General features: G+C 37.0%; 1 protein-coding gene across 1 annotated transcript; it reads left to right on the top strand.

The window, feature by feature from the left end:
• The first annotated feature begins 10,658 nt into the window (after positions 1–10,658).
• LOC136829582 (nucleolin-like) lies at positions 10,659–11,318 on the top strand. The gene is made up of 3 exons (XM_067088431.1): positions 10,659–10,783; positions 10,910–11,027; positions 11,214–11,318. The coding sequence occupies exons 1-3, from the start codon at positions 10,659–10,661 to the stop codon at positions 11,316–11,318; spliced, it is 348 nt and encodes a 115-aa protein (XP_066944532.1).
• Positions 11,319–13,704: the final 2,386 nt, after the last annotated feature.

The raw sequence follows: 13,704 nt of genomic DNA, 5'->3' as shown, positions 1-13,704 counted from the left end.
TAATAATAATAATAATAATAATAATAATAATAATAATAATAATAATAATAATAATAATGTATGTATGCATGTATGAATAGCTTTCTGGGTTTTTTAAGTACATCATACTGCTTGGTTGCACTTACTCTTCTTTTCAAATTATCGTCTTCTCTTGTACTACTTCCGAAATTTGGTCCATCTTCTGAATATAATAATAATAATAATAATAATAATAATAATAATAATAATAATAATAATAATAATAATAATAATGTATGTATTTCGGCTGGCACAACGAACACCTATAAATAGCTTTCTGACCTATGTAATTTTTTTTTTTCATACCGCTTGGTTACACTTACTCTTCTTTTCAAATTATCGCTTCTCTTGTACTACTTCCGAAATTTGGTCCATCTTCTGAATATATAATAATAATAATAATAATAATAATAATAATAATAATAATAATAATAATAATAATGTATGTATGTATTTCGGTTGGCACAACCAGCACCTATAAATAGGCTAACTTTCTGATCTATCTATATTTTTTATCATGCTGATTGGTTACACTTCCTCTTCTTTCCAAATTATCGTCTTCTCGCTATTACTTCCGAAATCTGGTCTGCTCTGCTTTCCTTTCTGTTACCTCTCTGTGCTATTTTCAGCAATTCGTACGGGGGTATATTTCCGCTTCCTTTTATTTACTTAGTCTTTAATTTTTTTCCATCCGTTCATTTTTTCCCTTCGAAGCCTCGATTTTTACATTTTTTTTTACATTTTTTTTTTTTTAGTTTTCTGTAAAAGAAAATTATTGTGCCGGCTTTGTATGTCCTTCCGCACTTTATTCTGTCCTCCTTCAGATCTCAAAAACTACTGAAGCTAGAGGGCTGCAAATTGGTATGTTGATCATCCACCCTCCAACCATCAAACATACCAAACTGCAGTCCTCTAGCCTCAGTAGTTTTCATTTGATTTAAGGTTAAAGTTAGCCATGATCGCGCTTCTGGCAACGATATAGGATAAGCCACCACTGGGCCGTGATTAAAGTTTCATGGGCCGCGGCTTATACAGCATTATACCGAGACTATCGAAAAATAGATCTATTTTCGGTGGCCTTGATTATGCGCTGTAGCGGCTATGCAGAAAACTCGATTGCCCTGAAGAAACTTCCGCGCATTTTTTACTCGTTTTGTCTGGCATCACAAGGGCTATGGTCATTGACGCAGGGTTTGAAATCTTAGAACGTGTTACTTTATGAGGAGATGAAGAAGAGTTATTCGTCAGTGATATGATAAAAAGAAGCAAATATCTTGCGGTAGATTTTATGTATGCAAGAATTTGATTCCTGTTTCCTGCATAACAGAGGCTAGGTGCTCATCTTAGTAGTTTTCACTTTCCCGTTTACAAAAAAATAATGATTGACGGAAAGTAATCGTGCGCATGAATGAATGTATTTATGTATGTGTTATGTATGCGTTTGTATGTATGTACGTATGTCTTTACGAGCAAAACACAAAACTGTTTCTTCTTTGGCAATGATCTTTTATGCGTCCGGGATCATACGTGATCAATTCGAGTCGCGCAGAAACGTGTTTCAGATTCTCAATGACAGGCAGCAATCTCCGTATTTCACTCCGCTTCGAGTTTTTAGAGATACTTTTTTACTTCTCTGTGGTATTAAACTGCTTGTAATGAGACCCCCCGGACGACCTAATGCACAACCGAAGGCGATTTATCGCACAGAAGGACTCCGAAGGACCCTGTAGGACTCTGCAATCAGGAATGCGGAGCTTACCCAAACTGGGAAGGAAGCCTCCTCAAGGTCCCCGGAAGCATTCCTCTTCTGTTTTATCCTTCAGGATCTCTTGCACCTGCGTTGCTTGCGAGGCTGTTTTGGTGTCCCGAGGACTGTATACGGTGGCCGAAATCCTTCTTGGTCGATATGCATTGTATTATTAAGTTAATGTTCAAGGTACAATTTTGATTTACATTTCGAATTCCTTTTTGTTTATATTTTCAGAGGCTTCTGGAGGAGCAGGAGGAGAGAGAGAGAGATAGAGAGAGAGAGTGAAAAAGAGAGAGAGAGAGAGAGAGAGAGAATTGTGAAGTTGTTTAAGCATGTAACAATTGAAATTGGCGTGATTTTAATACAAGGATCAATGAATTATTTTTTAATGTTAGTATTATTATGAGTTCGCTCTCAGTAAAAGGTTACGGATAAGTGATGTGTATATATAAGTGTATATATATAATATAAATTTATATATATATATATATATATATATATATATATATATATATATATATATATATATATATATATATATATAATGTGTGTGTTTGTGTATACACACACAACCTGTAAAAGGGTCACTTATCCCTAACCTTTTACTGGAAGCGAGTTCATAATAATACTAACATTAATATTAAGAAAATAACGTTTACAAGATGAGACACATTTTATGATATAAGATCAGTTCATGAAGACATTCATTATAAATATGCTCCTTGAAAATAATTCATTGATCCTTGTATGAGGATCACGCCAATTTCAATTGATATTGAACGACTTCAATTCTCTCTCTCTCTCTCTCTCTCTCTCTCTCTCTCTCTCTCTCTCTCTCTCTCTCTCTCTCTCTCTCTCTCAAACTCAAACTCAGTCTTAGGAAAGGAAGATGTATCCTATAGACAGGTCCGTTCTCTCTCTCTCTCTCTCAAACGCAGCCTGAGGAAAGGAAGATGTATCCTATAAACAGGTGTGCTCTCTCTCTCTCTCTCTCTCTCTCTCTCTCTCTCTCTCTCTCTCTCTCTCAAACGCAGCCTGAGAAAAAAATTTGTCCTTTCTCTCTCTCTCTCTCTCTCTCTCTCTCTCTCTCTCTCTCTCTCTCTCTCTCTCTCTCTCTCTTTTAAACGCAGCCTGAGGCAAGGAGATGTATCTTATAAACAGGTCTATTCTCTCTCTCTCTCTCTCTCTCAAACGCAGCCTGAGAAAAGAAAGATTCTCTCTCTCTCTCTCTCTCTCTCTCTCTCTCTCTCTCTCTCTCTTTTTTAAACGCAGCCTGAGGCAAGGAGATGTATCTTATAAACAGGTCTATTCTCTCTCTCTCTCTCTCTCAAACGCAGCCTGAGAAAAGAAAGATTCTCTCTCTCTCTCTCTCTCTCTCTCTCTCTCTCTCTCTCTCTCTCTCTCTCTCTCTCTCTCTCTCACACACAAACGTAGACTGAGAAAAGGAAGATGTATCCTATAAACAGGTCCTTTATCTCTCTCTTTCTCTCTCTCAAACGCAGCCAGAGGAAAGGGAGTTGTAACCTATAAACAGATCTCTCTCTCTCTCTCTCTCTCTCTCTCTCTCTCAAACGCTGAGAAAAGGAAGATGTATCCTTCCGAATTTGGCTGTTCTTGAATGGGCGGGGGCGGGCGAGGAAGGTGAAGAGGAAGAAGAGGGCAGGGGGAGGAGAAGGAGGAAGGGGAAAGGGTAGTGGGTTGTGGGCGTGGGTGGGTGGTGGGCGGACGGGGAGGCGGGGAGGGTGGGGGCCCGTTTTCATTAGCTGGTTGCAACCACTCGTTTACAAGCTATAAATCTGCAGCTCTAACAATGCGCCATCCATCACCTCAGCGCCAAAGATTACGCGTCGATGATAATTCCTATAATGTTTTCTAAGTCGCGTATTAATCACGCGGCCCTCCCGAGATAATACTTAACAAATTACTCCCGACGTCGCCGTTCGGTTTTCGGAGGATGGACCCCCCGATATAGGTCGCTCGCTCTCCTTTTGCGCGTCTTAAAAAAAAAAATTCTTTTTTACATCTTTTTTTTCTGTTACTCTTCTCCTTTCATCCTCTTCCCCCTTTTTTTTTTAAATAAGGATTTCTCTTTTATACTTTCTTTTTAAGGGAGTTCTTTTCTATATCCTGCTTTTCCTGTTTCTCTTCTTTCCTCGACTTTTTCTTTTAAAGGGTTTCTCTTTTGTACCTTCTTTTTTTTTGTTCCTCTTCTCCTTTCCTCGCCTTCCTTATTTGAAAAAAGGATTTTTATTTTATAACTTTTCTTTCTGTTCCTCTTCTCCTTCCCTCGTCTTCCTGTTTTAAAAAAAGATTTCTCTTTTATACCTTTTTTCTGTTCCTCTCCTCCTTTTCTCGTCATCCTTTTTTGAAAAAGGATTTCTCTTTTGTGCCTTTTTTTCTGTTCCTCTCCCCCTTTTCCCCCTCTTCCTTTTTTGAAAAAGGATTTCTCTTTTATACCTTTTTTCTGTTCCTCTCCTCCGTTTCCCCTCTTCCTTTTTTGAAAAAGGATTTCTCTTTTATACCTATTTTCTGTTCCTCTCCTCCGTTTCCCCTCTTCCTTTTTTGAAAAAGGATTTCTCTTTTATATCTTTTTTCTGTTCCTCTCCTCCTTTCCCCCTCTTCCTTTTTTGAAAAAGGATTTCTCTTTTATACCTTTATTCTGTTCCTCTCCTCCTTTTCCCCTCTTCCTTTTTTGAAAAAGGATTTCTCTTTTATACCTTTTTTCTGTTCCTCTCCTCCTTTTCCCCTCTTCCCATTTTTGAAAAAAGGATTTGTCTTTTATAACTTTTCTTTCTGTTCCCTCTTGTACTTTCCTCGTCTTCCTTTTTTAAGAAGGATTTCTCTCTTATACGTTTTTTACATCTTTTTTTCTGTTACTCTTCTCCTTACATCCTCTTCCTGTTTTTTAAATAAGGATTTCTCTTTTATACTTTCTTTTTAAGGTATTTCTCTTCTATATCCTGTTTTTCCTGTTTCTCTTCTCCATTCCTTGGCTTTTTTTTTAAAGGATTTCTCTTTTGTACCTTTTTTCTGTTCCTCTTCTCCTTTCCTCGTCTTCCTTTCTAAAAAAGGATTCCTTTTTTATACCTTTTTTTCCATTCCTCTTCGCCTTTTCCCCTCTTCCTTTTTTAAAAAGGGATTTCTCTTTTATACCTTTTTCTGTTTCTCTTCTTCTTTCTTCGTCTTCCTTTCTTAAAAAAGTGATTTCTCTTTTTGACCTTTTTTTCTGTTCCTCTTCTCCTTTCATCCTCTTCCTTAAAAAAAAATTCTCTTTTATACCTTTTTTTCTGTTCCTCTCCTCCTTTCCTTGTTCCTCTCTTAAAAAGGATTTCTCTTTTTTCCCTTTTTTTTATTAGTTCTTCTCCTCCTTCCCTTGTTCCTTTTGTAAAATGATTTTTCTTCTACCCACTATTTCTGTTCCTCTTCTTCTTCTTCTTCTTCTTCTTTTTCTTCTTTTTTTATTATTATTATTATTATTATTATTATTATTATTATTATTATTATTATTATTATTATTATTATTATATTTGCAGTAGTTGTAGTAATGATTACACCTTTTGTAATAACCAGTCGTGTCGAATTTCTGTTTATTACATTAGCAATCCCCCTTTTTTTTAATTATAAATCACGTGATCATTCAAGACGCCTTTTGTGCGGTTTAATTTCTTTCTTGAATTTCTTTAAAGTTTTCTATATTCATCACCAACATTGACTTTTTTTATTTTTTTATTTTTTTAAAGGCCGTCCTTGTTCCCAATTAGTTTGTTGAGAAAATAATTACAATATTTTGGGCTCATTTTGTATTCAACGTAATATCCTAATGTTATGTATTTTTTTTTTCTTGAGAGCAATTTTCCCACCTTTTTTTCGAAATTGTTTTTTTCTTTTGTTTTCAACAAAGCAATTGCATGATATTGTCTGTTTTGGTTCTTCTTCCTGTTTTCTTCACGAGGCGGTCTCCCAGTTTCATTTAACGTTTCATTTTTTTTTTTAGTTTTCTATAAAAGAAAACTGTTGTGCCGGCTTCGTCTGTCCGTCCGCACTTTTTCTGTCCGCCCTCAGATCTTAAAAACTACTGAGGCCAGAGGGCTGGAAATTGGTATGTTGATCATCCAGCCTCCAATCATCAAACATACCAAATTGCAGCCCTCTAGCCTCAGTAGTTTTTATTTGATTTAATGTTAAGGTTAGCCATATTCATGCTTCTGGCACCGCTATAGATGCCAACAACACAGGCCGCCATCGGGCCGTGGCTGAAAGTTTCATGGGCCGCGGCTGAGAGTTTCATGTGCCGTGACTGAGTGTTTCATACAGCATTATATGCTGTACAGAAAACTCGATTGCGCCGAGGAAACTTCGACGCATTTCTTACTTGTTCATTTTGCTTACAGTTAAATTTTTCATTATCGCTATCTAAGTCTTTTTGCTCCTCTTGATTGAATTACCGTGTATTAATGAAGACACTCCATTTATGCATTGAAGTCTCAAATATATATATATATATATATATATATATATATATATATATATATATATATATATATATATATATATATATATATATATATATATATATATATATATATATATATATATATATATATATATATATATATATATATATATATATATATATACATATATATATATATATACATACATACATTACATATAATAGTTTTACACATTACCAGAGAGTCGTGAGTGGATAAACCATACAAACTGGAGTGAGCACTTTGAAGCGTTTTCGCACAAGGGCCATCCATATTACCAACGTTAGGCTCATTCTTGAATCTTTCGGGACGCAAATAAACTAGGTATTTCCAGGGCTTACTTTGAATATGCTATTTAAATACGTAAAGTGTTAGCATCTTTCCTCATGAGTCACTAATGTTCTCTAGAAATTGCCAAGAAAAATATGAAACCTCGTCGAAAGTGTACCTATGGTCACTTAATTTGTTCGTGGTGGTAGGTTTCTGTTCCTTATAGTGGTAGTTAAGACTTGGACCTTTGACGGATGTCTCCTGTTTTCATAAGTTGTATTTCATCACAGATCTTTCACATTCACAACTGATCCCTGATCCTCTTTATCTGCCGAGAGCAACCAGATTCGCTGAACAGCAGCACCAATATGCAGTAAATGTGCCTCACTGTCGAACTTCTCAGTTCCAGAGGTCCTTTATTCCTCACACCGTTGGACTGTGGAACAGCCTCCCTGAGGATGTCGTGGAAGTGGAACTTCATAAGTTCAAGCGAAGATGCAATGCATTGCTACCCTAATACCATTCTCCTTGCATTTCAATACATTTTTATCTATTTGTTAATTTATAATTTTTTTCTCATTTAATAAGTGAGTGGGATCCCTTCTTTCTGTATTTCCTTGTATCTCCCCTTACTTCCGCCTAATGAACACCTTAATATTCTTCGGAAGCTAGAATTTCAATTCAATGGCCCCTTTGGTGGGCTTGTTCCATATGGATAGGTTTCATCTGCTGAATATAATAGTAATAATGTTGCCGACTTTCGCCCATCGCCGAGATGTAAGTCAAAATAGCCATCTGTCGAGTGGTCAGACGTCTGACCATCCAGAACATTGCAATGAAGGTCACTTACTTTGGTGATTGATGGTCTGTGGTCGTCCCTGTGCCTACTAAAATTCAGCAGCCCACCTTCTTGGTGATTAAAAAAAAGGAGGGGAGAGGACTCTTCATCAGAAAGCGTGCGGACCAAGTTATCTTACATTTCCTTGGGTAACGTCCTCTTCTTTTGCAGATTATATTTGACACTCAGATCAGTCATGTTATTTGCCAGGATAATTTTGCTGTGGATCTATAATTACCTTTGTCAAGAACATAACGATCTATACCATTCGGTTAAGAATACGTTCTTGTTTTATATTGTACATATCCTAAATTGCCGACGACTTCATTCCATTAGTTAGTTCTAATGATCTTTTCAGGTATATAGTATCAATATGAGAATGGAAGAATTATAAGTCCTCTGTATTTTTTATTGACCAGCGAAAGTGAGATGATGCCAGGATCATCTCAGGCCGCTGTAGAAGTCGGACCTGGATTCCATGCTTGTCTAATTTGAATGAAATATTATACCCATTCGTCATTAAAGAGGATCTACTAATGCCTATATACGTGCATTAACACACACTCACACACACACACACACACACACACACACACACATATATATATATATATATATATATATATATATATATATATATATATATATATATATATATATATATATATATATATATATATATATATATATATATATATATATATATAAATTTCTGACTCACGTCAGGATCAGAACCCAGGTCTCTCAGGTGGAAAGCAAGGGCGTTCCACCTGAGAGACCTGTTGATCCCGACGTGAGTCAGAAATTTATTTCTGTTCCACACGTGATTGTGTGTTGATGATTTCTATATATATATATATATATATATATATATATATATACTCTGTATATATATACAGTATATATGTGTGTGTATATATATATATAAATATATATATTATACTTCATGTTTTTATTGCGATAATCTATAATTTTCTTTATTTCTTTCTCGACTTCCTCACCAAGCGTCTGTATCCCTTTCTTCACTTCGCCATGATATTATTTCAGGCTTCATATTCGCCTAAAGGGATAACAAAAATGAATATTAAAAGCCCATCATCATTTCCTTCTCTCCTGATCTGCCCAATTTATTCTCCATAAAGTAGCGCTGCTGCGTATTGCTACGCCGTTTGTTAAAGAAAGATATATTATTATGCTAATGAATTATTCCGATAAGTTTATGGAACGGTGTAATATATTAGCAGAACCATTTACCAGGGGCATCATTATTATTATCATTGCTTTATAGTGATTGTTTTTGATGGCTCCTGGTAGGTGCGCCTTTCGCCATGCGGACGGTCTGTGTTGATAAAAGAAGGGCATATTAACGGAATGAATAATGACCTGTGACCAAATGACCTACGACCTCGTTGTTTTGGAGTCCCGTTTTGGTTCATGATTCAGGTCTAATCTTTTTGATTTTATAGTTTTTTCGTGGATGTCCTCGAGAGCGCGCGTGCGTTCACGCGCGTTTGCGTGTCTTTATGCATTATTTTGTCAATAGGCTGAGGAGTTCAGGTTTCTCTCTCTCTCTCTCTCTCTCTCTCTCTCTCTCTCTCTCCCCGGAAAGCTTAATCGAAATATCACGAGTTCCGAAAGAGTGATAGACAGCTTTTGCTGTGTTCATTGCGAGAAGAAAACTGCCCTCAGCCTCCTCCCTCCTCCCCCCGCCTCCTTCTCCTCCTTCTCCTGCTCCTGCTCCTGCTCCTCTTCCTCCTCCTCTTCCGCCTTCTCCTTCTCCTCCTGCTCCTGCTCCTCCTGCTCCTGCTCCTCCTCCTCCTCCCCCTCCCCCTCCTCCTCCTCCTCCTCCTCCTGCTCCTACTCCTGCTCCTACTCCTGCTCCTCCTCCTCCTCCTCCGCCTTCTCCTCCTCCTCCTCCTCCTCCTCCTCTTCCGCCTTCTCCTCCTCCTCCTCCTCCTCCTCCTCCTCCTCCTCCTCCTCCCCCTTCCCCTCCTCCTCCTTCCCCTTCCCCTCCTCCTCCTCCTCTTTCCCCAGAACCTTTCCTCATTGCCGCGGCCTCCCGTGAAGTATTCTCCTTACTCTTCGGCTAATTTATAAGATGGTTTTAACATCGGTTCTCTACACCAGCCAAAGGCTCTGCCTCCGATGATCCCGCGGGTAACGGGTTTCAAACTTGTTTTTTGGTATGGGTTTTTATTTGGTCTGCGTGTTTATTGGTTTAGTGAGATGATTTTTTTTTTTTTTTTTTGTGCTCATGATCTTAGCTGGAGTTTCCATCTTGTAGTGAAGACGTAACGCGCTAGGCCTGTTGATGTTACATTTTATAGTGTCCTCGAAGTTTCTAGCTCTCCTTAAAAAAAATATATGTATTTATGCTTTTACATATGTATGTATGTAAGTTTTTACATATGCGTGTATTTATGCTTGTTATGTATGCATGTATGTTTTTACATATGTATGTATTATGTATGTAAGTTTTTACATATGCATGTATGTATGCTTGTTATGTATGAATGTGTGCCTTTATATATGTATGGATGCAGTTTTTACAGTGCATGTATGTATGCTTCTTATGTATGCATGTGTGCTTTTACATGTGTATGCATGTAAGTTTTTACATTGCTTGCATGTATGTTTGTTATGTATGCATGTATGCTTTTACGTATGTATATATGCTTCTTATGTATGCATGTATGCTTTTACATATGTATATTTGCCTGTACATAAGTACGTACGTACATATGTACGCATCCTAGTACAGATATTATGTATTGATGTTTGTACGTTTGCGTATATGTATGAATGCATGCTTCTACATATGTATGTATGTATGTATGTATGTATGTATGTATGCATGTATGTATGTACGTATTCACTGCGGTCGCAGATGGAGACATTACGCCCTCACCCACTGATTACTGATGTGTAATAAGAGCGAGTAGAAAAGGGCAATCGAAATTTAGGAGCCTTCAAGATAATTGAATGTAGCCATAAACAGCGTAATGGCTGACACAGGCTCGCTTGCTTATGCAGATGCACAGGGATAATATCACTGACCCTTGTTTTGCATAAATCAGCCATTTATCGCGACGAGATACGTCATAACTTTCGAGTGATGCCCCAAGTCACGACGACCACGACGCTGCGCCCGCTCGTGTTTTTTTTTTTTTTTTTTTGAGATCCGCGCGCGCGCTCACGCCCACGCCCACGCATACACACAGACATACACACACACACACACACACACGCACGCACACACGCACCACCTCATTTTGGTTTCGTTATATGGATGACTCCTTTCAAAGAAGAAGAAGAAGAAGAAGAAGTAGAAGAAGGTGATGATGATGACGATGATGAACAAGAACAAGAACAAAAACAAGAAGGGGATAAAGAAAAATCTTGTTCTAATACTAAGTAATGAAGGAAGCAGAATTAAAAGGTTTTAATGAAGAAGAAGAAGAAGAACAACAACAACAACAAGAACAAGAAGAAGAAAAGAAAAAAGAAGGAAAAAAGAAAAATCTTGTTTTCCTAATGCAGAATAATGAAGGAAACAGAATTAACAGGTTTTAATGTAGAAGAAGAAGAAGAAGAAGAAGAAGAAGAAGAAGAAGAAGAAGAAGAACAACAACAACAACAACAACAACAACAACAACAAGTAGGGAACATGAAAAATCTTGTTCTAATACTGAGTAACGAAGGAAAAAGAATTAAAAGGTTTTAAATGAAGAAGAAGAAGAAGAAGAAGAAGGAAAAAATATTAATCTTGTTGTTGTTCTAATGCAGAATAGTGAAGGAAAAAGAATTAAAAGGTTTTAATGGGTTTGGAAGGTTTCGCTTTAAGGCCCATCCCCTCTCAAAAGAAGAAGAAGAAGAAGAAGAAGAAGAAGAAGAAGAAGAAGAAGAAGAAGAAGAAGAAGAAGAAGAAGACGACGACGACGACGAATGAAAATGCTGAGTAATGAAAAGAATTAAAATGCTCAGATTGATTTGAAATAAGGATAAAAGTTAAGAAAATAAGGCAATAATGATCTAGTGTTTTTACTTGAAATTATAGATAATTACGATTTATTCTGATGCTAAGTAAAGAAGGTAAAGATAATTAAAATGTCCTGATGGATTTGGAAGTAAGTTAATGAGACTAAAATAAGGCAGAAATGATCTAGTATTTTGGCTAGGCCGAGCTTCAAATTATAAATAATTACGATTTATTCTGATGCTGAGCAATGAAGGAAAATAATAATAATAATAATAATAATAATAATAATAATAATAATAATAATAATAATAATAATAATAATAATAATATTCTTTATTTCTGCTCAGGGCCATATACATGGAAGATACAAATACAATACACACAATCTAGATACACAAGGTAACATGATGAAAATAATTATCGGCATATCCACACAGTTGCTGAAGAAGTAGGAAAAAATAGAATTCATAATAACGGTAATGACAGTAATTATATGGAGGGAAAAATTAATTAAAAATGAAAACAATAAAAAAAATACAGATTGCAGACGATCAGTTTCCATCTGGGGACCTTAGGCGGTTACAGAAGTCAGGTCAAGAGAATTAAAAAGTATTAGGGGGTTGGAAGAAATTTTAAAAAAAGAAAAACAAGGGAAAAATGACCTAGTATTTACGAGAAATAATTACGACTTATTCTAAATGAAGTTAAAAAAAATCCCTCACTCGTTTCATCTCATGGCAAGCGCTCATCTTGTGTCGCGCTGTGTTCGAGTGCAGCAGAATCAGGTGCATAAATCCTCACCTGTTTGATAAATCCCCCTCCATCCCACTCTCCCTCCCTTCTCCCAGCGCCCCCACCCCCACCCTCAGTGTTGTGGTGGCCTGGAAAAGCTTTCACGTCACATTCAAATCCGGGATTTCATCTTCAAATCCTCTTCGTGTCCAACGGAATCGAGCGGTTGAGCTGCGGCGATTAAAGGAAAAATAAAAATAAAATCCCTGAAATAAATCCGGGAGTAGGTTTTCCTCCCTTCAGCCTTTGTCAGTCATTTGTCACAATAATGATTATATATATTCCGGCCAGATGAGTGATAAAGGTGGTCATTTTTCTCGTGCCGGTGCGCTTGTTTTGTTCTTGTTCGCGTAGACGCGCCCTTGCTGCTGGGGGAGAGAGAGAGAGAGAGAGAAAGAGAGAGAGAGAGAGAGAGAGAGAAAGAGAGAGAAAGGGTGTAAGAGAGGGTGTTAGAGAGAGAGAGAGAGAGAGAGAGAGAGAGAGAGAGAGAGAGAGAGAGAGAGGGAGGTAAGCTGTACTCAAGAACAGATCCATTTTGACACGCAATTTCTTTTAAATCAGAAATATCCTGATAGTAAATAATAACATTGTAAGGATGTTTTGATTTTAATATCATTTTGAATATAAAACAGGAAGGACCAAACTCCATGTTATATTTTTAGCTAGTAAATGGATTGCTGGTAATTCCTTAAAAATGTCTGATAAACAAACTTACTAGATATATTCGGTGAATCCCGTATTAATTATCGGCAGTTCCCAGTGAATCCCGTATTAATTATTGTTAGTTTCCCAGGGACTCCCGTATTAATTATTGTTAGTTTCCCAGGGACTCCCGTATTAATTATTGGTAGGTTCCAGTGAATCCCGTATTAATTATCAGTAGTTTCCCAGTGAATCTCGTATTAATTATCAGTAGTTTCCCAGTGAATCTCGTATTAATTGTCAGTAGTTTCCCAGTGAATCTCGTATTAATTGTCAGTAGTTTCCCAGTGAATCCCGTATTAATTGTCAGTAGTTCCCCAATGAATCCCGTATTAATCATCTGTAGTTCCCAGTGAATCCCGTATTAATTGTCAGTGGTTTCCCAGTGAATCCCTTATTAATTATCGGTAGTTTCCGTGATTCCTGTATTAATTATCGGTAGTTCCCAGTGAATCCCGTATTAATTATCAGTAGTTTTCCAGTGAATCCTGTAGTAGTTACCGGTAGTTTCCCTATAAATTTTGTGTTAATTATGGGTAGATTCCCAGTGAATCCCGTATTAATTATCGGTAGTTTCTCGTGAATCCCGTATCAATTATTGATGGTTTTCAAGATGTCTCTCCAATATTTTTTTTTTCTTTTTTAGAATTTCTCGAATTCATAAACTCAAGAAGAAGAACAGCAAGCGGATATAAGGCTTTCTTTTGCATTACATGGCCTGGTTGCTCCTCTCTCTCTCTCTGTCTCTCACTCACCAAAGTCAACGTGCCCTTTTATCAAATTTACGGCAAATGACTGCATTTATACTCTCTCTCTCTCTCTCTCTCTCTCTCTCTCTCTCTCTCTCTCTCTGACCCACCAC

The sequence above is a fragment of the Macrobrachium rosenbergii genome, chromosome 44 (assembly GCF_040412425.1).
Source record: "Macrobrachium rosenbergii isolate ZJJX-2024 chromosome 44, ASM4041242v1, whole genome shotgun sequence".
Lineage (NCBI taxonomy): Eukaryota > Metazoa > Arthropoda > Malacostraca > Decapoda > Palaemonidae > Macrobrachium > Macrobrachium rosenbergii.
This window is presented reverse-complemented; position numbering and strand designations above follow the sequence as displayed.